Genomic DNA, 25,214 nt, shown 5'->3' with positions numbered 1-25,214 from the left:
CTGAGCTTCACTTTTTACATTTTTGACTGAGTGCTACAGCGCCACCATGAGGAGTATGGGTACCATGATGCCGTCTACAAAGTTTGGAGCGTTTTGAGCCAGAGGGGACCGAGCTATGGACCTCTGAAAATGGCCCTGGAGAATAATAATAATAAAACGTACAAACATAAAAGGGTTCCATCAACTTCGTTGCTTGGCCCCCTAATAATAATAATAAAACCAACAAAAACAATAGGGTACCGTACCTATGGTAATTGGTCCCCTAATAATAATAATAATAAAACGTACAAACATAAAAGGGTTCCAGCAACTTCGTTGCTTGGCCCCCTAATAATGCCAGATCAGTCACCTGATGAATCGGTCAATATCACTATATGTGCCTTGCTGTATAAAGGATAGAATACCATTTTATTTCATAAATTCCAAATGTAATTAAAGATTTGTTGAAAGTGTATAACATGTTCCACTCAAAGGTGATATAAGAAAAAAATAAAAATAATGTAAAATGTGCATTTTAGCACGAAAATAAATGTCCAGGACAGGATTATTGTCTTCTGGAGAACTGCAGGTTTACTGGGTAATTTCTAAACCACAAGAGTTGTAACATAGAGTTTGAGAACAGAACACTGCTTCATGTACTACTGTCAAGATGCTGAAGAACAAAGCACTGTCCGAGAATGACAGAAACAAAATAATTCTCAAACATGTTTAAGGTCATCTGCTGCATACAAGAAGGGTTTCATGTTAGGTTGCCTAGGAAGTCCCCAATGCTGAGAGACAAGAAGACCTGAATGATATTCACAAAAGTTGTTCTGAGGTGGTCAGCAATGATTTCAGATGTTATCCCCATAGAAAACCAATGGCAAGAGTTGAAATCAGAAGTTGAGTGAAGGCGCCCTGCAGAAATTGCAGAAGAGGAGCATTTTCTAGCAAAAGCACCATGAAAAGTGCAGGAAGCTTACTGATGTTTACAAGACCTGTTTACCTGCAGTTATATTTACCAAAGGATGTCAAACCAAATATTACATCTTAATTGAGAATTCTCTTGTCCATGCCATTTATGTTTATTTTCTGAATTATGTTAAGAATAGTTTGCAAACCAATGAACTGCAGATTGTTAACCTTCAAAAACATTTCTTAATTCTTCACTTATTTTAGATTGTGAATGAGCGTGAATATTTTTGTACCAAATTACTATCATAGTATTGTACCAAACTCATAGGCTACCCAAGAAATAACACAATGTATTAAAGTAAACACAATGAAATATTAATACAATGAAAAGTACAAAAAAACACAAGACAGCATTTTGTGTTGCCTGCTTTAGAATGAAAAACTGAAGCAATTCAAAGATGGCCATTCTTTTCAAGATTTATTTTGACAGTTGAAGTGTGTACTTTGGTGCGAGATGACTCCAGGTGCTGAGCAATCACTTCACTGGATTTCTTTCTGACCCTCAATGAAGTGATCTAAAGAACTACACATTAGATGCAGATAGCCTTTTGGGTCTTCCACTGCATTTGTTTGTCTTCAACTTTCCCACTTTTGTGATATTTCTTAACTACATTTTCTTCTAGCTTCTATATGACAAGACATCACCTTTTATTCACAACCAGACATTCTTGTTACTTTATATAATATTACTGTTGCTAAAATTATTGTTGCTAGCATGTTATATCAATGTATGCATGAAATACTTTTTTTACTGGAAGTAATTTTAAATGTCTACAAATTATTTCAACCCATGGATGATTTTACAACTCCAACCAATCATATATAACTTGGAAAAGTTTTACTTTACCTTTCCTTTCTGCTGCACTCTGTAGCTCAAGGTAACCTTTGGGAGCCTAACAATGGGCATGGGAGGTATCGTTTCCCAGGTAAATGATTTCAATGTACAGTCATTTTTTATGTATAATTCATTTTGAATAATGAACATCCACAATTGAATGGCAATTTCAGAAGTCAGAGTTAAATCAGTTTTTGTGTGTATTAGTGAAAACTAAGCAGTAGTCTAACATATATATATAATACTGGACCCGAAGGGAGCATATATTGAAGGGGAGACAGAGTGTGTTGGGAGTGGATAAAGATGTTAAAGATGTATTACACAATTATGGTAAGACACCAAATGTTCATTTTTGGAATACCCTACTCAACAGTAATAAAAATACAAGCTACATATACAGTACATAACATGTATGTTACTGGCCGGTAACATGTCAGCTCCCTGAACAATTCAATATTTTCTGGGTCAGTGACAGAAGAAACTATGTCCTGATATGGGATGGATATCAGAATGAATATGGCCAGTACGGTTCATAAAAATGAACCCATGCAGGACTCTATTCTTTGCCGACATTATTATATATCATATATCATACAGTCGCCTCTAGTCTTTTGGGTGCACTAAGCAAGTTTGACAAAAAAAAAAATATTTTGGGTCTGAGGCTTTGCACATGTCTTTGCACATGTCTGTGTAGAAAATATTGTCATCTTCTACAGAGCCATTTGTAGGAGTTTCAAACTTAATTCAAAAATGTAACAAATATTTTTGCAAATCCTTGATTAATAGTGTATAACAGTTAAATATGCACTGAACTACAATGCTTGTACTTTCACTGACCATAAAATCTTCTTATGATATGAGGGTAAAAGAATTCATATACTTTTTTTCCTGGCAGATATGGAGACTACATCCATATCTACTAGAGTGGGTAAACCCCATAGTGAGTGAACATTGAGCTGTATAGCAGACCTTGGGGGTAGACTACCGAGGCTTGGCAGGATTTACTTGACTCAACGCCAGAACATCCTCATTGACGGTATTTGCTTCAGTTTTTTAGTGTTTGAGTGTTGAATGTTTAAAATCCCCAAGCTATTCAGAATCTGTCAGCTAGCTAGCTCTCATGTTTAAATGCAGGAGGAATAACCACCCCTAGTGCTGATGTCTGTGTTTGGTCTGTCTGCATCTACCCAATGTTGGCAACAGGGTGACTCACTGCTGACATGGCAGTGTAGTGATTTTCTGAAAATCCACTCTACAGCAAGGGAAACACTGGTCAATCACAACATCCACAGAGATCAAACAACACATTCCTGAAGTGCACTATTCAAAAAGTATATAGTCAAAAGGGGGTGACAGTGGTTCTGTAAACAGAGACCACTTTGACTCCAGTCTTTGTCCAAGGGTGTGAAGCTGTTTCAATGCAAGAGGCTGGCTATAAGCTTATCATGCTCTGTTCCTTTTTTCACTAATCCCAACCATACTCCATTTAAGATTATTGCCACCAAGGCAGAATTTCAACCAAAACTTGTTAATTACCTGCCAGATACAAAAAGCAGAACGGTTTGGCATGGATTCATATCGGGTAAGCTTGCTGTGATCTTCAACTCTCCTGATTTTATTGAGAGTTGTTCCAAAGAGACAGGAACATAGAAGCAATTGGATATGACACAATTGAAGAAGGCAGTAAAAAGGGGTACAAAAAAATAAAAGTTTTCAAATTTGCAGTATAATTAGAACAATAAAATACTTACCTATCACAAAATACCGCTATAGTATCCAGAGTGTACAACTTTTGAATGGATAATGTTTGGTGATGAACTGTAGAGCTTTGTATGAAACAGCCCTTCTGAAGCTAAACAGGATATTAATCAATTTATTTGTATATAATGTAAGCATTGAATGATGTGCATTGTTCAATTATACAGTTAAAAGATGTTACCTAAGCAACTTTAAGCCATGTCGGCTTTTAAATGTCTGATAAAAGTAACTTCTGCAATTTTTAATCCATCCTTCAAGAAAAACAAACCCATGACAGTGGGTTTTGGAGACATACAGGAATGGATTTCCCTGCTGTACTCAATCCATTCGTTTTAGGGCAGCAAGGTATCCTAGTGCTGAATATCAATGTACCAGTAAATGAAACGCAATCAAGATGTTGGCAGTCCTAATCCCTGAGGCATAAAGTAAAAAAATATATATATATGGTCGTTATGTTCTTCATCAGGGCAGTTAACTCAAATAATTACTCCCAAGTTGTTGCTGTAAATAAGAATAAGTTCTTAGCATACCTATCTGGTAAAGTAGCAGTAAAAGTAAGTTCAGTATTATGAATAATATCAAATAAATATGTAGTACTGATAAAGAACATGCATTTCCAAAATTCAAAACATTGTTTATGTGATTCCTGTCAGTGGCGTTTATTTAAGAAAACAGTGTTTATCACATTGACTGAACTGCATTATATCAGTTAGGCTTACATTTGAGTATATGTACACAACTGACCCACCTGACTAAAACGTTCATTTTGTGTGGGTCACGGCATAACGACAACAATTACAAGTGTCATAAAAAAAAGATGTATAACATTTAAGATATAAATACATAAATACATAAAAAATTTTGGAAAATAAAAAAAACACCCAGCCAATAAATAAACAATAAATAACAAACTCAAAATATTTGAAAAAAAAAAATCTGGTCCTACGGAGAGTAGTCTCAAACAACACGTCTGTCATTCAGCAATATTTGTATGTCCAGTTGAATTCTCGGGCCTCTGAGAGAAAAAAAATAACAGAGAACAGAATGTGCAGTTAAGAAAAATTTGACCATTTTACATATACGTAAATTATATGTAGGCACTTTCAAGGATGCCAAAAAAAAAAGCTTGCATTTTGAAATTTAAATTAAATATATAAAATTGCAAAATAATGTAATCGAAAGGATCTCTTTTTTATTTACTATCTTATAACAGAGGCTAGGAATGAAACAAAATTATTATTTTTTTAAAAACTAAGAAAAAAATGGGTTTGCAAAATAGTTTTAACCTTGAAAATAGAAATAGAAAAACAAAAGAAAAATATGCCATTTTACACCCTCTTTTGGATTTTATTTATAAGATAATCATTGTTCGTTTTCTGTTGTTTTTGTCTTTGTGTCTGACTGAGTGGTTGACTGCTCTCCAAATATTCCTGCCAGAGTCTTAAATCGAGGACCCCATTCGTGGAGACAATCATAGTCCTCATCAGCATCTACAACCAGAGACTCAATGGAGCTGAGTGACTCAGCCACAGAGCCCTCACCCTCATAGGCATACGTGGCCAGAGAGTCGTAGGGTGGGGCTGAGTTGTCCACATCGTTTTCTTTCAGTCGCTGGTTGATAAACTCACTGATATCTGCACTGTCTTGGGAAACAGGTGGTTGGTTTTTGCCTGTTTTGGGCTCAGGTTTAACGTCCCTTCGGAAAAGGTCACGGTTCTCTATCAAGAGATTCTCCTTTACTAGGTTATCCTTGATTACTTTTGGGTTGCGGAGGGTGCCCATATCAAAAGCATGGGTGTCCTCTTCACCCCCGCCCTCGTCGTCGTAGTGGATCACGTTGTCACGGATGTCCTCCTTAGAAGTCATCAGAGTCTCCTTCTTCTTCTGTCGTCTCAGTCCCATGTAGAGGACCACAATCACTGGAGGAAGAACACAAAGCGTAACACATTATTATTATTAGTATCATCATTATTTAGGAATCACTCGTAACAGTACTGTTAGCCCTTATTGTGGTACGCTATATGGTGTTGATATCGCCAATACAGTACTGGAGAGAAAAAAGATAGTAACATTAGGGGTTTGTAAAAAATAATGACATAATAAAAAGTTACTTGCATATTGATATTTAATGAGATGTGAGCGGCTTTTGTTTTTGACTTGAGATATTTTTCTTTTTATGTTTTATACATTTCCCTGCTGTGGAAATGAAATAAGTCCATGGTATTTCTTGGTACAGCCTTCGCTTAACTTGCCAATCTGTAGGTAACAAAATCTCCTCCTCTTTATGGGTTAAAGAGAAACAATAGAAAAAGGTGGAATCAGAAAGTATGCATTGTATAAATGCAACAATTAAGATAATGCATCTCTTGGAAACATTTTTAAAATATCCTTAAAACAACCTAGTCCCAAAATTGTATGAGGATGTCAGAAAAAATGCTGATTAAATCCCATTAAAATATATGTTTGTGGTTAACCACACACACACACACACACACACACACACACACACACACACACACACACACACACACACACACACACACACACACACACACACACACACACACACACACACACACACACACACACACACACACACACACACACACACACCACACACACACACACACACACACACACACACACACACACACACACACACACACACACACACACACACACACACACACACACACACACACACACACCACACACACACACACACACACACACACACACACACACACACACACACACACACACACACACACACACACACACACACACACACACACACGTTTTTGGAACTATCAAGATCTCCAAAATGGCATGATTTTGTAGGTATTGCCTAGCTAGACTAAATGTCATTGTTTATGTCCTAATTTCCATATATAGATGTTCTATGGATAAGCTGTACTACTGTCTGTTAATATGCAACTGCTTGCTAGGGTTAGATTTAGAAAAGGTTTGGGGTAAAGGTTAAGATTATAGTTACAAAATAATCTTTAGTATGTCTATGCACAAACTTTTAGAACTTGCTAAAAGTAGTTGCTTATCAACATAAGCAGTTGCTTATCAACATTTACCAATGGAAATCTGGACTCTCAATATAAACTGTAACCCAGTATTCTGTTAATTTGACTGTGCATCTTGCTGACTGCATTCCTTAGTTTCGGTTTGTTTTTGTCATAATTAAAAGCAGGGATTCTGACCTTTGAAGATTATTCTTCTGAGCCTTAACATTAACCTACAGCTCTGAGGCGGAAACGCAAATAAGAAAGATAGATCAACACTGAACAGCTCCCTGCCCCCCCTCTAAACGAAATGGCAAGACAGGAGAGAAGAATGGATGGCAGTGTTTGGATAGAACAAGGCAATGCCAATACTACGGGCTGAGAAGAGATGTCATCACGGTTGATAAAACATGTTTCAAAATTGTAGAAGGTACACGACTTAATCTTGAAAAGTATCAGGTTTTGGTTAGTTGCTGAAGTAGACACTAAGTAAATGCTGAACAAATTCCCATACCTGGAAAATGATCCATGTTGGCTGGCAGGTAAAAAGATCTATCAGCAAGGTGAAATATATCACAGATAAAGTTGTATTCTAATATTCCTATCGAATTTCATAAATGCAACCAAAATATTATTCAAACAATAGCATATATGACATGCATTATTCAGATTATTAAGACATGAAATGCACACTCAATGGGTATTCGCAAGGTCACAATCCTGTGTTGAGATAAATAATGTCAATTGTGTATACTCCAAGTGTTCAAGTGCAATTAACCAGGCTGGTTTAGACAAATTAATTAGCGAGCTAGCTAGTTGTCTTTGCAGATGCCCCCCAATGCTTCATTTTTTTCTTTATCCAGCCTTCAACTGTATCTGGAACTGCTGATCAGTACTCAAGAAGTGTTCATTTTCCTTCTATATTACTCTTCAGTGCCTAAAATGTTGGCCCTGATGTAGATCTGGTTTGTTTCATCTGGCCCCGTCTGCAATATTTGCGTCAGTTTTTATACAGACAAATTTAGGCAGGTCCTGTTTAATTAATTTCATTCTGTTCGATTTTTCACAACTAAAACATTTGTTGGAAATAACACAACTGTTTTTCTTTAAATTCACCTTTCGCCAGTCACCGGTCACTCCCCAAACAGGTAGTTTGCATCATCTACATTAGAGGCTGTTTGCTGCCTAATCTCAATGCAACCTTCACCCTTCATGTTTCTGGTCACTACTTTTGTCAGCATCTGTCCTAAAACCCTACCCACTCAGCCCCTTCCTAGATGGTCATGGACTGCTGTAATCTCACAGTGCTCTCCTATCATTTCTGATCCTCTCTCCCTTCTGCTAAATCCACCCCCCCCCCCCACCCTCTCCAGATTGGCCTACCCTCCACTTCACTTCCTTTGATTCTCACTGTCCTTTTTCCTCCCATCCGGCTCAACTCTTCCCTCCCACTCTGTGGCTAAGTATCTCACTTCATTCTCACAGAACAGGACTGCGGGCTGTTCATGCAGGAAAATACATTGAAACTTTTAATTGTGTAATCTGGTCTAGAATGGTGTGCTAATAAAAAGCTTGTTGATATCATTTCTACTATTACTGTCATTACTAAACCACATGTATGCACCGGCACATCTGTGTTTTAAACACTTCGACATATTACAGTGGAGAGAAGTATTTGACACAATGACGATTTTGCAGGTTTTCCTACTTACAAAGCATGTCATTTTTATCATAGGTACTCTTCAACTGTGAGAGACTGAATATAAAACAAAATCCAGAAATCAAATTTTATGATTTTAAATAATTAATTTGCATTTTATTGGGAGAACGTCATGTGGTCTGATGAGACAAAAATAGAGCTTTTTGGTCTAAACTCCACTCGCCATGTTTGGGGGAAGAAGAAGGATGAGTATAACCCCAAGAACATCATCCCAACTGTGAAATATGGAGGTGGAAACATCATTCTTTGGGGATGCTTTTCTGCAAAGGGGATAGGATGACTGCACCGTATTGAGGGGAGGATAGATGGGGCCATGTATCACGATATCTTGGCCAACAACCTCCTTCCATCAGTAAGAGCATTGAAGATGGGTCGTGGCTGGGTCTTCCAGCATGAAAACGACCCTAAACACAGCCAGGGCAACTAAGGAGTGGCTACGTAAGAAGCATCTGAAGGTCCTGGAGTGGCTTAGCCAGTCTCCAGACCTGAACCCAACAGAAAGTCTTTAGAGGGAGCTGAAAGTCTGTATTGCCCAGCGACAGCCCCGAAACCTGAAGGATCTGGAGAAGGTCTGTATGGAGGAGTGGGCCAAAATCCCTGCTGCAGTGTGTGCCAACCTGGTCAAGAACTACAGGAAATGTATGATCTCTGTAATTGCAAACAAAGGTTTCTATACCAAATATTAAGTTCTGCTTTTCTGATGTATCAAATAAAATGCAAATGAATTACTTAGATTTTTTGTTTTATTTTCCGTCACTCACAGTTGAGTACCTATGATAAAAATGACAGATTTCTACATTCTTTGTAAGTGGGAAAACCTGCAAAATCTGGAGTGTATCAAATGCTTGTTCTCCCCACTGTATGTGTTAATTCTACAGACTTCTTGTAGAAGACATGATTAGATTTGTATTCCATATCCATAGCGCCCAACCATTAGTCAGTGTGGAACTGAGCTTGAGCATCTTCTGTGAAACATTTTGGATCCCAAAGGGCCCAGAGGAACGTCAACAAAAAAAAAATCTGTAGAGTCCAAATTGTTTAAGCTAAAAACTACTGAAAAGCTGATACTCTTACAAACATAATCTGTTTGTTTAAATTATGCTAACAAGCCACAAGAGTAGCTGGATGGTAAGGAGATACAGTATTCTACATTCAGAAGATCATGAAAGTTCCCAGGTTAGTTTTAGTAATATAGGTATCAATCTCACATACTTGCTGTCAGAAAACTCTATATATATATATATATATAAACTTGTCATTGACTGGCTGGAAATTCATTTTAGACTGAGTAAATGTATGTACTTTTTATCAGGTAATTTTTTGGTGGACCTCGTTTTGTTGACATTTGTCAACAACATCACGAAAATAACTATTTATGTCAAATTATATGGAGTTCTACTTGTAGCCTTGGCTGCCCTGAAAATAAAATAAAAAAATTTGAAGGTGAAAGGTTGGCAAAATTATGACAAATATGTATATATATGTGGGGGCTGGGACTGATAAGGTTTTAAAATGAATGTGTATAAAAGCTTCCTTGGCCTGGGCTCCCATGTGGCCCAGTGGTCGACATCACTGCTTTGTAGTACAACTGCGATATTATGACCATGGGTTCAAAGTGCCAGGGAGGTGCTTGTCTCGTTGTTACATCCTGTTTTAAACATCCTGTTTAAGCAAGCAGTGTGATAAGATGCAGAGCGGTGTGTCGAGGTGCATCTTATAACAAAGTCTTTTATCTTCTACAGGAAAGGATGTGACAGCTTTAACTGGCTTGGCTGACTCTTCAATAGTGCTAGCAGCGCAGGTGGCTCTGCCAGCAGTCCCCGGCACCTCCTAGCATACCAGCCTGCCGAGGGGGGTGGGATTGTCCACGTCAGTAAAGATTGCATTTTTTATTGACACTGCCAGAAACGAATATTGAATACATGAGTCAGATAACCACTCAGGTTAATCCTCCCCACTCCATACTCTGTCCCAAGGATATCAAAACTCCTTCTCAAGCACCTTATGTTAGAGCTCCCTAGGTGGAACAAGTCCACCCACAGTAAACTACACGAAAAGCTCCACTATTTACCACTTCAGTACAACGGGCACAGAGGCAACAGCAACGTCAACACTACAGGTCGAGGGATTGCTGAGCTCATCCTCATGAAGGGGCAGGGTAAGGGATTAGTCCGCCTCTCATGTTAGGGACCATTGATAATGACCACATGTGTGTACAACGGCAGCGGTAGCGTACCCTACAGTGAGTGGTCGTGGTCTGCTTTCATGTACTGACAGAGCGGCTGCTAGTCTGTTCTCAATAGTTGAGACCACTGATAAATCACTCCCTTTGTGTGCCCGACGGTGGCAGCTAAGGGCCTTCTTTTGCTAATCCTTGACGTAATAGATTATATTGTAGTTTAAACTTCAGGACCTTCCTTCTCAGTTAGCACAAAGTCTGTGGAAGTTTATTAAGTACTGTTCAGGTCAGAATCCATTTGTTTACATTTTCAATACCGCTGGACTTCAACACTTTCACATCTTTGATTTAACTCAAACCACCAGCTCCCCCCGGTGGTCAAGGTCTGTTTTTCAAGCATGGTCAATGGGCCTCATTCACCCACCGTTCCTAAGAAAGAAAAGATTCTGACATTCACCATGTTTTTTTATTTGGGATTTGTTCTTAGATAAGAACAGAATCTACGTACACTCAAGAGCACACTTAAGCACATTTGAGTGCTGACATGTTTGTACCAAAACATTTGTTATTGCATTTTCTTCAAATCTACAGTTTTATAAAATAAAGGATTGAAATTACAATCATATTTAATAATTAATATTTTTTACAATAATTTACATTATTCTTCAGTATTTTTTGGGGCCTCAGAATTGTACTTCTTTAGTTGTGTGCCCTTCTCCGGATACAGCGTTCACTGAACAAGTAATAGCAACCCATGCATCTTTTTTTATTCATCCTGTTGTTATTTTACATCCACTACTGATGCTACGGAATATGACAGCTCATTTGCTGTTCACTTCTTGCAGCAGTACTAACACTGCAGAACTACTGACGGTTTTTTTTGGCTACTTTTGGACTCCGGTGCTCTACCATCTTCAGATTTTGGTTTGGGTGTTCTTGACATCTCTCTTCACTTTCATTTTTAATTTCTGAGTGTGATTTCTGTGTGTGCACAGGGCCCTGCAGTCTCATGCCCTTTCATGGGGATTGGTGGTGCGTTTACCTGTGCTAATTAGGAACAACCAGCACACACTTTCAATTTACGAGGACAAGGGATTCATCATTATAAGAACATAGGTGCAAACAATACTGCGGTTTGAATCTGATGTACAGTAGATTTTTCTTAGGACCATTCTCAAGAACAAATTTAAGAAATAGCTTGGGAAAATACTGTTGAACGAGGCCCATTATAATTGGGACAGGTCTTCCTAGATTTGAAGGTCAGGGGAGGTGAAGCTTAAGCCAGAAAGGCACTTGTATGTCCAATTCAATAGACAGTTAGATTTCATCACAACATACACACAGGAACAAATGGGAAAGCTTGACAACTTGGCTTAAAGTGCATTCCTGTTATTTAGAATTCCTTCCAGAATTTTCTCAGCAACATCGTGTCTGAGAAAATGGGGAGACCCTAAATATTTTTTACAGAGCCCAAGTCGAGCACAAGATGACACGGACAAAAACAAGGTCAATGAGAGCTCTGAAGATCCCAAGGCATGCTACTGAATGATACAGCAGCTAAGTTTAGCCATTTCATAGAACCCAGGGTTCTTGTTTACATTAATGGCATGCCAACTGTTCCTGAAATGACTTGCTTTGTGGTGCTCTAGCGACTTATTACAGCATGTCCGGGGCATGCAGGCATAATCATGGTTTTGGCATAAATAATAATAATAATAATACATGTTCATGTTTAGCGTATGTGCTTAATCTACAAAACAATTCTCAGAAAAACAAGACATTGTATTACTACTGACATGCTTCCCACTTGTCTTCCCACATGTATACCATAACGTGTAAATTAAAAAGTATTCTCGTTCTCTGTGCCAGGTAGGAAGATGAACTTCTCTTCAAGTCAGATTCCTTTATAAGACACATTTTCCATAACTTACCCTGAGCTTAAAGGAAAGGTTCGCCCATTTTTTTGAATTTTTTTAGATTATCTAGCTGAATCCTGGGCTGTCAAGACATTATATTTTGGAATGAATACAGTTTTGAGAGTATACAACTTTACAAAAGGAATCCTCTCCAGGTGAACCGGGGAACAGCGTTTGAAATTATATGACACATTCGGTTTTCTAAAACGGAAAGTCCAGGGTATATTGATATAGGTCTCTGTATGTTCCTCCGAAAATAAATAGTGTCAAAACGAGCATTATTTCAATGGTTCTGTTTATTCTTTCTGGAAAATGGATAAGCAACTGCCGCGCTGATGAATCTGTCTATGAAGGCTGTATCCGTAACCGGCTTTGTTTACAGAACTAAACTACTAGCTCAAACAAAAATGGCAACAAGTTCTATTAGCTGCTGGTAAACTGACACAAATCTGTCTGGAGGATTTATCTGGCAACCTGGTTAGTTTACTAAACTGTAGCTCACGTTAGGAGTGGGATGTATTGCTACCTAATGCCATCAAACCTTGATTTGTCCGTGGATGAGGCTTAATCGGCTCCAGCATGCGCAACAGATGGCACTGACTTTCAAGCTCTTATCAACCCTGCAGTTTTGAAAACCTTCCAAGTCCCCAAAGAAACTGGAAGAGGCAGAAACTGAAGGGACCAAACGGACAACTGTCAATTCTGTAAGTAGGCATGACATAGCTATTTGGACAATTCTGTCGTAAGTCCTGTTCTGCATGAATAGTATGGGGTGGTACTGAAATTATTACTACTACGGAGAATTGGCACGATTTTGATACTGCACACCTGTCACCTTTACATTGTACTAAGGTTGTATAGTTATTATTATTGATGGATGTTTTTGTATTGTGTTATTACTGATTGATTGTGTCATCTTATTCTTTTAAATTATAATTGCTGTTACTTTTTAACTTTTAACTGCACTGTTGGGAGTAGGAAAACCAAGCATTTCATTGCCATAACTTGTTATTGCAAATTACAAATAAACCTTTGAACATTGATATTGTGCTTATTGCTAGCTAGTAAACTCCAATGAGGTCAGCACATTAGTTCAGCTGTTTTGAAACAGCACCACATTGTTAGGTTGATTGCGGTTTCACGCAGTTAATTAAGTTTCTCATTGTAACCATTGTTACAAAGCTCATTTTGGCACAATTTTTCAGGGGAACATACGGAGACCTATTTCAATACACCATGGCCTTCCCATTTTGGGAAACCGAATGTATCATATATTTTCTAAAGCTACATCGGTTGCCCCATGTAGTTCCATTTTAGCCTAGACAGAGACTGCAGGAAAAATCGTAAACCCTCAAAACTGTATTCATTCAAAAAAAATAATGTCTCCACAGTCTAGGATTAGGCTAGATAATCCTAACAAAGGCCCCAGGATCAAAAAAGCGAACCTTTCCTTTATGTTGATGACCAAGGAGTAATGAAGGATGGGATTGGATGAGGTTTTAAAAGGGCAATCCAATCCGGGAAAGAGCTGAGGCTCTATCCTCTCATATCATTCTAGCAAGGCACATCTTGACACTCAGTGAATTAATCTTTTGTAATTAAAACCTAGCACCATGAATGAAACACTCGATCTGGCACTTTTTCCTGCTTCCAGTGGTCAACTGCAAAATGCCTGTCAGTGGGATAGCCAATGTACATGAATAATGAATCACAATGGTGTGGACAGCAGAATGTACAGGACTAAATATCTGGTAAGAGATAACCAATCACAACTTGGTGTCACCCCTAGCTCTGGTTTTGGTCAATCTAATGCTAGATTTAATTGATACAGTCTTGAATGATAGAAAATTGGTTCTAATATTTTATTTTATTATTTTTCTACCCTGTGAAATGAGCAGAGGTTCAAGTGGACACCACCAGTTCAGATGTGGAGGTTTTTAAATGCAAATATAGCCCAGCTGGCCACAATGTGCATAAATAACCAGACACGGGTTCGGAGGAATGCCCTAAGACAGTTACCATTACAGGGACTGATGTACCCAACTCCATGTCTTATACCAAGTGAATTCACTTCCTTCTGTCTCCTGACAATGCACAATGGCCAAGAAATAATACTGCCTTGGGGAGTGTGAGTGTCTGAGAGATCCAGTTTTATATGTTGAAGAATATGGGGAGTCAAACCTGACAAGGTTTCCTGGCCAGTCCCGAATAGGAGCATTTTTAATTCTTAGAGTTAGGTTATGATTAAAATGTACTAGAATAGGCGTTACGTTTCAGTGTATACATAACATCCTGTTTGAGTTTAGTTAAGTGTAGGCATAAAAGTTAGGTAATTGAGTTCAAGGTTGGTAACGTATTAGGTCCGGGTTAGGGCTTGGGAATATTCATTTCTGGGTTTCCGGTTCCCACAAGGACCGAAAAACACGTTTGTGTTAAGGACTGTTATACACAGCTCTCCAAGCCCTCTCCAAACTGAAGAGGTAGCGTCCATGGGAACTAGAAATCACACTGTTTCACCACCCACATTAATATTCCAGCTTGAATTTGCAAAACTATCGAGAAAAACAATATAATGAAATGTTTCATCCCGTAACATTTCAAAGGACAGAACAATTTGAAATTTAAAAGCAAGTGGATCAGAAAAACCAATATTCAGCCGTTCAAAAAAATACAACTGATCACTATGTGTGTGTTACCCAGACTGTAGAGTAGTGGATACCTGTGCTTATTTGTGATGTCAGTGTCATTGCGAACGTGAGCTCAGGCCCAAGGTTAGCCAGACAAGGACTCACATCAATGTCAGTCATTACTAACAGGACCTACCACAGCAGCATGTAAATGACTCACCCAGGAGAACGACAATGCACAGGCATATGAAAATGCCTTGTGAATACTTCTCTGTTGTTTCGCGAACGGTTTTGTGCCTTGGGTTGACCGCACAGTCATTACCGAGTAGCAGGACCACAGGGGGAATACTGGTCAGCACTCACCCAGGAGAATGATGATGCACAGGAGAATGGCTACCAAGGCGCCTGTACTGAGCCCCACTGGAAGGAAACGGGCCTCTGCGCTGCATGTGAGGAGGGATCCGTCTGTCTCGCACCCGCACACACGGATGGTGAGGATGCCCGTGCTGCTCTGGACAGGGTAGCCACTGTCCTGGATTACCACGGGAAGGAAATATATCTCCTGGGAACGCTGCTGAAAGCTGCTCCGCAGGGTCACTATCCCTGCGGTGTTATCTGAGACAAAAACAAAATAAACCAGCTTTGTTTCATGATCATTTATGGTGTTATTTAGGAACACAAAAAAATAAAAACAGCCATTTTACATCAGCAAATGACGTTCACTATAGTCCTATTTGCGATACTGAAGCTGTGCTTTGTTCTACATTTTTGCAAAATTAAAGACTGCATCAGAAATGTGTTTTGGAAGTGCTTGTATTCAGGTCCTTGTCTTAAATAAAGCAGGCCAGACATTACCTGATTTGTCTAGTGACCTCAGAAAACCTCGGAATATACCTGGGATCGCATGGCAGTGTTATTCCCATTTTCACTAGAACCATGTTCATTAGGGAACCTTTGTAGCAGAGTGTCTGTGTTCAACCAGCATAACTCCAGAATGTTAAACAATGACAAATATGATCAGCTCCATGCAGCCTGCTAAGGGGATTAATGGAACAATATACTGTGGATGATGCTCAAGCATGTGCAAAGCCGAACAGCGGAATAGACCTATCACAGTTCTTTCTGGAATGTGGCTATTTGTCAGCTTGGACTGCCCTCAGACATGACTTTTGTACCTGGACTGGGGTTGGTCAAGGTGTCTCAACACAGCTGTGGATGTGTTTCAAATGGTTCACAATTCCATTTAGGGGGCTTCTAGTGGTCTGATCTAAAGCAGAGCACTACAAAGTGAAAATGGTGATACAGTATTTGGGGTCCAGCTTATTTGTGCGTGTTTGCTTGATATTCCCTGTGGTGCATTGAATGCTTTATCCAGAAGTATCAGTTCTCAACACTGTCTCTAGATAATGTGTCTCTGGGCACTGGCGCAAAGCTAAAAGCTGTGCGACTCTGTATCCAAATTGTTAAACTAGATAGAGGTTTATGCCAGGTCTCATATTCAATTTTGAGAAATAAATTTGTTTCCACATCTTCCTACTGCAACATCTAATACACACATTTTTCCTGTTAGACTTCAAAGATTGTATTTTGCAACATGCCCATTAGAGACTTCATACTCTTCTAATAGTATACTTCTGTTGCATACAGGAAAACATAGCAACCTTATAAACAAACGAGTAAAAAATACAAAAAAAGGTATTCAAAACTGAGCAATTTTCTATGCTGTAATATGGATTTTCAATTCGAGAAAGATTCCACTTGAAGAAATTACCTAATGTGGTCTCCAATCTTGTAAAACCATTAAAATATGACAAAGACTCCTTGTCATATTCATGAGATACTGGAGGATTACAGTAAGGGTCGCCAATAATTTTGACATCAAATTTAAATCTCTAAGCATGTTGTTTAAAAAGAAACAATATCACCTGCCATATTTTCCAAATAGTATAGCTCAGTATTATATTTACTTGTAAGATTATATTTTGCTTATCTTTATAAGCAAATCCTGACATTTTAGCATTTGCGGCAAAAATCCACACAAAGTCCAAAGAACTATATTAGCATTTGCGCACAAAATATACAATAGTCCAAAAGTATCTTATAATGTTTGCAAAGCTCAACAAATAGATTATTTGAACATGATATGTGAAAAAAGCTGATATTGGTACCTACATTTTAATGGGATAATTATATTATGCCATGGATATTATAATTGTATACATGTCATATTTAAACAATATCACATGTATACAACAAGGGCCATTGTTGAGCTTCACAATACATTTGAAATATTAGGATGAATTAGATATGATGAGTGAAAATGTGAAATCTCTGGACCTAGATGGGGGTTGTTCCAGACAAAACAAAATGCTAGCATTCAGAAACAATGCCATGTAAACTAAATAAAAGCAGAAATTCCTATTTTACTTTTTCTGTAGACTGCTTACAGGGAAGGGACACCAATGAAACAGTGTTTTTTACGTGAACTATCCTTTTAAATGTTTTATTCAGGTTGCATGCAATAATGATGTCCATGGCTCTTGCACAGACTGGATAAAAATATGCAGAATCTTGCCAGGATTTTACAATAGCACTGTCTAGAAGGTATTCACAACACGTCTAATGTAGAATGCTATGACCTTGAAGCAGGTGTTATTGATGCACTGTATCACCTAGAGGTAGACACTGTCATCATGCTTCTCCACTCATGAATACTTTTTCTTCCTCACTGCCACAGTGTATCAAACATGGAAAGATAACTATTTTCTAACTTTCTTTCCTTACTGTAGCACTGGCTCATGGTCAGTAATTGGTAAGTAAGACAACGCACTTCCAAAGTCACGAATAGTGAAGTTTTTGTTGTTGACGTCCTTCTCTGATGGTTTGAAGGAGAACATATGACCAGCCTGTGGCAGATCTTGGTCCTTTGCACTGAAGGTTTGAATTACCTGAGGGAAAATTAAAAAAGACTGAACATTAAAGGGGAAGTCTCAGCCCCATTTCACAGTATATGCAGCCACTTCATACATGTTGAAAGATAGTTATGCATGTGAATAAATGTTGTCATTTTTGGGACGGTTAAGGCATTGCGAGTGCTACAGGAATTAACATGTATGTGTGCGTTTGAAAATGAGTAGGAGCAACAGCACCAACTTTTTGCTGTGCCTGAACCCTTAATGAGAAAGGTGCCTCTCTGAATCTTTCGGGGCAAAGCTAGATTTGTGAGTATATACTATATATTCCTACTCATTCAAGGGAATTTATTTATTTTTATTATTTTCCACATTGTAGAATATTAGTGAAGGCGTTCTGAAACAAATAAACATATATGGAATCCTTTAGTGACCAAAAACAATTATACTGAAATTAAAATACATTTAAATTTTTGATTCTTCAAAGTATCCACCCTTCGCCTTGATGAAGCTTTGGCATTCTCTCAACCAGCTTGATGAGGTAGTCACCTAGAGTGCTTTTCCAGTCTTGAAGGAGTTCCCACATACAGTATGCGGAGCACTTGTATGACTGTTTTTCCTTCACTCTGTGGTTCTACTCATTCCAAACCATCACAATAAGGTTGAGGTCATATGATGTGGCACTCCTTGGTCAAATAGCCTTAAAAACCCTTAAGGTTTGTTGTTGGTCAATGTCCTGTTGAAAAACAAATGATAGTCCCACTAAGCGCAAACCAGATGTGATGGCATATCACTGCGGAATGTTGTGGTAGCCATTCCTGTTGAATGAGCCATTCCTGTTGAATGTGCCTTGAATTCTAAATAAATCACAAAAAATGTCACCAGCAAATCACCATCACACCTCCTCTACTGTGCTTCACGGTGGGAACCTCCACTGCAGAAATAATTAATTCACCATCCATTGAAGTGCACTAAATTCACAATTTCTGATTATGGAAACTCTAATGAACCTATCTTCTGCAGCAGAGGTAATTAAGCGTTTTCCTTTCCTGTGGTGATCCTCATGAAAGCTTGTTTCACCATAGCTCTTGATTGTTTTTTGCAATTGCACTTCAAGAAATGTTCAAAGTTCTTGACATTTTCTAGAAGAACGGACCTTCATGTCTTAGTCATTTCTCTGTTTATTTGGTCAGTTCTTGTTCTGCTCTTGCCATAATATGGACTACTAGCATTCAGACATAATGATGGTCTTCTGTATACCAACCCTACCTTGTCACCTTATGTATACTCACTCCAACACATTAAGAGGGAAAGAAATTCCACAAATTAATTTTTAACAAGACACACCTGTTCATAGAAATGCATTACAGGTGACTACCTCATGAAGCTGGTTGATAGAATGCAAAGAGTGTCCCAACCTGTCATCAAGACAAATGGTGGCTACTTTGAAGAAACATCAATTTGAAATTGTCTTAGAACTCTTGCAGGTTTCTTCCAGAATATTTCTGCATCCTTTTCTGCATCCATTCTTCAAGTTTTCCAGGCCCTGACACAGAAAATCACCCACATAGCATGATGCCACCACCACAATGTTTTACAGTACGGACGTTGTTCTCAGGATGATGATGTTAAGTTTGCTCCGAAGTGTTTAGATCAAAAAGCTCTGTTTTGGTCTAATTAAATCATAGAATCTTCTTCCACTTGGCCTTAGAGTCTCCCATCTGTCTTCTGGCAAAGTTTACCTGAGATTTTATCTAAGTTGTTTTCTTTGTTTCTTTCCGATAAAGGCCACCTTTGTGAGGCAACCAAGCTATTGTTACAGTATGCCCAGTGTCTCGCAGCTCAGCTGGGAAATAGTAAGTCCTTTAGAGTTGCCATAAGTGTTTTGGTGGCTTCGCTGACTAGTGCCCTTTTTGTCCAGACACACAGTTTGAGGACAACCTGTTCAAAACAGATTCACAGTTCTCTCCATTTCTTAATAATTCACTGTGCTGTGGCGCATAGGATATTAAATGCCTTGGAAGTGATTTTATATTCTACCCCTGATGTGTGCTTTTGAAGAATTTCGGATTTGCTAGGAACCAACTGTGGTTCATTGCTATATTGAAACAAAAAACCAGGCAAGCCTAGTTCAGCCGGACCACAATAGAAAGTATTGCCCTCTTGAGATTCACGTGAAAAGCTGTGTTGCTAACCACTACACCACAGAGCTCTACGTTCAGCGGGTGTCAGTATAGCCTTGTGTCTATGAACAAATTCTCTTTTGCCATTGGCTGTTTTAACAGCTAATTGGCCATTCATGAATGATACTGATAACAGTTAAACTGACTAACGTTTCTTACTAGGTTTACCTGCACCACAAATAGCGTCTATGAATTGTTAGCTTTTGCCACTGGCCATTTGAACAGCATATTAGACAGTAATAGGCTTACTGGTATCTACTAACTTCTTAGGAATAATTATAAGAATTGAGCCATTGCTAGCGAGACTGAAGATTAACTTTTCCATGCCCGGAAACCGTCGCAATATAACCGTATACAGTTTAAGTTAAGGCTCATTGTAACGTAACTACTGTAGACTATGTTGTAGCCAGCAAATGTGTTTGTCTATCCTGAGCCAAAACGCATGCACAAATGCGTACTTTGAAAATCCACCAGAAACAGTCGCACTATAACCGTGAATTGTTTTATTGCAGGCTTACTATAATGTAGTCACTGGAGGTTTTAGCCAGCAAAGTTTTTGTCAATACGGAAAAATGTATAATGCGTACTTCGCTTTGCCTGCGAGGAGATATGAACTTGGGTCCTATAGGTCGCAGATCCGCTTCTCTAACTACTATGCAAATTTAACAAGGGGTAGTCAGTCAGTCAGTCAGTCACCCTTACGCGGTCTGGCAGTATATTTGAAGTGCTCTGGATAGCTCCAGCACAGATCAAATGGCAATGAAGTTACTGGTACGCTGTTGCAAAAAACAATACATGCTGTTATCACAGTCTAGACAACTCCAGCTTAAGCCAAGCACTGACTATGTATGGTTCTGATGCACAAAAAATAAAATTAATTACCAGCAGCAAATATATTAACAGCGTTAAGCTTTTTAATGAGTCACTTCTGCCAAAAACTGTCAAAATGTATTGATTGCACCATAAATAATCTTAAAACATCTTATTTCACTATGAAGAGAGGTGCACTGTACTACTACTAATGATTTACTTTACTAATGATGATTATCATGATGAACAATTAAAACATGTCCATAATTAAGTTAAAGGTTTCCAAATCAATCATTTGGAATTGTCATTTAGTGTTTTTTTAACAGGTTTATTTACCCTTTGTGGAACTTCCATTTGCCTAAGGGAGAAATAGAAAGCAGTAATTGTAATTTATGTACTTCCTCCTAATGTGGCTATGTCTGGATGCTTTTTTTTTACAAATTTTACCAGGTAAGTTTGCGGAGAACTGATAATCATGTACAGCGACTGCCTGGGAGTAATTTGGTTCAGCTGTCTTGCTCAGAGACAGATCGACAGGTGTTTTCAAACTTCTTGGCTTAGAGACTGCAACCAGTGACTTTTCATTTACTGGCCCAATCTTGGCCACTAAACTACAATGCCACCCTAATAAACTCAAGATGTTGGGACAATAGTTTATTGTTAAAGTCCATGACTAAAAAAGCAAATAAAACATTTTGTTTGCACATGTTATTTGTAGGATTTTCTCAATACCCTTAGATGGAAGCTACTGTATCCCCCTGACCACTCCCATGAATACATATACAGTACTAATTATGTAGAGTATAGATACAATTTAAATTAAATTAAGAATGCTGTTATTCATCTTGCCTAAATCTATGCAACAATCTAAACGCTCAATTATAATTTTCTATTGGGCCAAACGACATAAAAATCTCTCTACATGTGTGTCCTTGAACAGAAAAAAAAACCAGTTTCTAAATTCATATATTCTAGTGATGTTTTTACATATCAAAGGGCAGTGGGGGTAATACGTATATTCTAGACGTCAGTGCCCAGGCCAATGATTTCAATGGGAGATTGTTAAGGATTGCTTCAGCCCTTCCTTATCTCTTCTCAACTCCTTTCCTTGACTGAAAACTCTCCACCCTTGACTTGCGGCTACAATTGGGAATGCAGGCCTTTTGTCCTAACCACTTATTCACATTGCATTTAAATCAATTTGGTTTGGATGGTGATGAGATTACTTATTTGATTACAAGGGTACATTTTGACTTTAGTTAATGTTAGCTTAGAGTACATAAGTACAGATAAGCAATACATGTTCAGTGTATTATGGGAAGTAGTGTTTTGCTACAGTTTGTTCGCTAATGGGCTAATTTGTAGGCACAGGTAGTTTACAATGTGCACAGTCAGAGACTTCACTCTGTATTTTTATAGAATCTGAAATGTATACTTGGTTGCTCATGTAATCAATATAGTATTTTACCAAATGACGGCCTAGGAGCTCTGGCAAAAAGGTTGTGCACTACATTTAGATTAGGATGTAATTTGGGACAAACAGTTTGTGTTTGGGCCCTCATACTGTTACACTTAGTAGGTCATCCCTCTCCCTTCAATATTAGTGTTTTATTCATGGGTGTACTTTTTCAAAATCCCTACAGACCAATTTAGCCTTTGGATGAATGCTTATTATAATTGGGAGAACACACCCACTGAGCACCTTTAATGAGAGTCTCGGTGTATCCTTCAACATGACACACACACACACATACACACACACAAAGACACACAAACACGTTCACTTACCTGGCCTACTTTGGTATTTTCACAGACAAAGCTTTCTGAAAGGACAGCTAATTCCGGGGGAAACTCATTGACATCCAGTACATGAACGATGACAGCCACTCTACTGGTCAAAACTGGGCTATCTGAAGAGTCAAAAACACAGAGTAAACAACAATCAGCGTCACAGTCTTAAAATCGTTAAAAATAATTACATAGTCTATTTTCTGTAGTCAAATATGTGAATTAAAACAAAAGACATTGTAAGAAGATAGTATCCATTGACTGTACAACTATGACCTCATGTGGTGGTTTCTTGCACTGCGGCGTTAAGATTGGGGCACATTCCTCAAATGTGTCAGTGTGTTATAATGATCCAGGAATAAAAAAAAAAAATTAATACTGCAGTCCATTAACAATGCACAAAGTATGAGTAAAAGCTGATAGCTTGTAACCCACATCTATAGATTATGCAAACCATTCTCTGTCACACTGCTATCAGATCAGCTTAAACTGCGGTTAAAATGCAAGTCATTGTCAAAGCCCCGTAGTGGAGCAGTTATTAATATATTTGGCTTTAACCAATATATTTACAGCTGGGGATATGGGGAAATATGAGGCAGAATTTGGGATATGTTTGCAGCAGAAGCTTACAGAGAAAAGAGAAGTGGGCGGTGGTTGGCCCAATTGGAGATGGAGCTAGGCTAAGTCAGAGACCTTTGTGTGACCTTGATGGAAAAAGCAATCTTCTTCACTGAAAAAAGTATAGGATTTGCTGTCTTCTGCACTGATCACAATTGTGGACATTTCTCTTCTGCTCTCGCTCTCTTCCTCTATCTCTGACTCAGAACACTGAACAACAGAACCAGTGAAATAGAATGAATGAAATATTGAGATTTCTCTTGTAATGCTTTACATAAATAACTACAGCACGTGTCACAATGTTTCCCCCACTAGATGGTGCAGTAGTATAGTTGTTCAATTCAAAGTAGTCCAAAAGTCTTGGAATAATTCTCCAATAGTCCCTCTTGTTAGACTATATTCCTAGGAATTATAGTATTGCAGTTCCCACAAATGAGATGTATTTCAGATTGTAAAAAGTCCATTGATGAAAACGGGTCTAGATATCTAAGGAATACACTTTCAACTACATACGGACCCAAAGGTTTAAAAAACATCTGCCAATCTTCTCCACACTCTGTTACAACTGTTACAATGCCTCCCTCTAGTGCTCTTAATTGTGTGGCTTGCTACACAGACAGACAGTGTTCTCATATTGCTGCATGATTGCAGTGTCTAGTGAGAAGGAAAAAGGAAAAGACATCGGCGCCTGCACGCATGACATGTCATTCAGAAATGTTTCTACATGTTGCTTCAAAATGGATGGGTCAACTGATCCACACACAGAGTATATACAGAGCACCAGTACTTGAACTCTGGGATAGTACACAGAATCATTTATGGCTGTTAGCACCTGCTTAGCCTTGGTGCCAGGGCTGACACTAGCGCTATGCAGTTACGTAGGTCACATCAGCCAGGCTAAGCTCCTGCATGGTTGGCCTGTTATATCATTTAAATCCACAGAATGTAGAATAAAGTACCACAGCAGGGCACACGGACAGACGGGGTTGTCACACAGGGCCATAACTGTCAGCCAGGCTCCAAGGTCATTCAGCTGATTTGAAGTTCAGAGATACAAATCTCTGATCCCAGAGAGAGACCCTTGTGATCTATAATGGATGGCCGGTGTCCAGGCAGGTTGTAGCGTGTAACCCCAATCAGAATTCCAAGACCAACATGAATTTCTCTTGCAAGGAAACCAGCCTCTCTAGGAATCTATGTGCATGTGGGGGGAAAGCTAGAATTTCAATTCTAAGTCCAAAGGGGATCCGGGGTAGGAAGGACGGGTGGAGGGACGGCACGTGTGTGCAAAAAGATGATCCCATTAGCACCAATCACATGTGTCAAATTAGGATTTCCCTACACCTATTCTTCAATTCACCCATCCACCTCTCCAGAGCAGGTCCTCATCCTTACTACCCTCCAACCGTTAGTGCCCCCCCCCCCTTCGACCTTGAGGGGAAGTGACTAATGCCAGTTTCCTAGGCGATAAATGCAGCTAAACTTTTAACGGCCCTTATTTCACAGTCTGTCCTAATGAATGTATAGCGTGAGTAATTTTGATTGAGCACCAGCCTGCCTCCCAGATAATGACTTTGATGGCTCTTAGTAGATTTGATGACTTGATGACGATAAATTTGCTTATTTATCCTGAAATTTGCTTCATAAAAACACAATTAGCCTGATAGCATGCCTTAAATTCACAGTGAGAGTAAATTAACTCTTAAATCAACACTGCAGGGCTCTCCGTCATGAATACATTTTACTCAACCTCTTTTTGTGACGTATCTGAAAACATGAACAATGTTCTAATCATCTATAATATAAGTGAATTAAAGCAAGAACATTAGTATCGTAAAATTTGAAGGCAGTTTAAATATAGTGTTCAAAGTTAAGAGTGTGTACAGATAGATTATACAGA

The 25,214-nt window shown here is 38.6% G+C and overlaps 1 protein-coding gene across 3 annotated transcripts in view; it reads right to left on the bottom strand.

Annotated features, from left to right (window-relative positions):
- Window positions 1–4,187: 4,187 nt before the first annotated feature.
- Window positions 4,188–25,214, bottom strand: part of LOC105019404 (cadherin-12) — a 207,013-nt gene continuing 185,986 nt past the window's right edge. For all 3 annotated transcript variants that reach the window (XM_034289193.1, XM_029116093.2, XM_029116094.2), the window contains 4 exons: window positions 22,697–22,818; window positions 17,834–17,951; window positions 15,367–15,618; window positions 4,188–5,466 (listed from right to left, as the gene is read on the bottom strand). In XM_034289193.1, coding sequence (XP_034145084.1) covers window positions 4,910–5,466; window positions 15,367–15,618; window positions 17,834–17,951; window positions 22,697–22,818 — 1,049 coding nt within the window. In that variant the 3' untranslated portion in view covers window positions 4,188–4,909. The remainder of the gene's footprint in view (window positions 5,467–15,366; window positions 15,619–17,833; window positions 17,952–22,696; window positions 22,819–25,214) is intronic.

This window comes from Esox lucius, chromosome 21 (assembly GCF_011004845.1).
Source record: "Esox lucius isolate fEsoLuc1 chromosome 21, fEsoLuc1.pri, whole genome shotgun sequence".
Lineage (NCBI taxonomy): Eukaryota > Metazoa > Chordata > Actinopteri > Esociformes > Esocidae > Esox > Esox lucius.
This window is presented reverse-complemented; position numbering and strand designations above follow the sequence as displayed.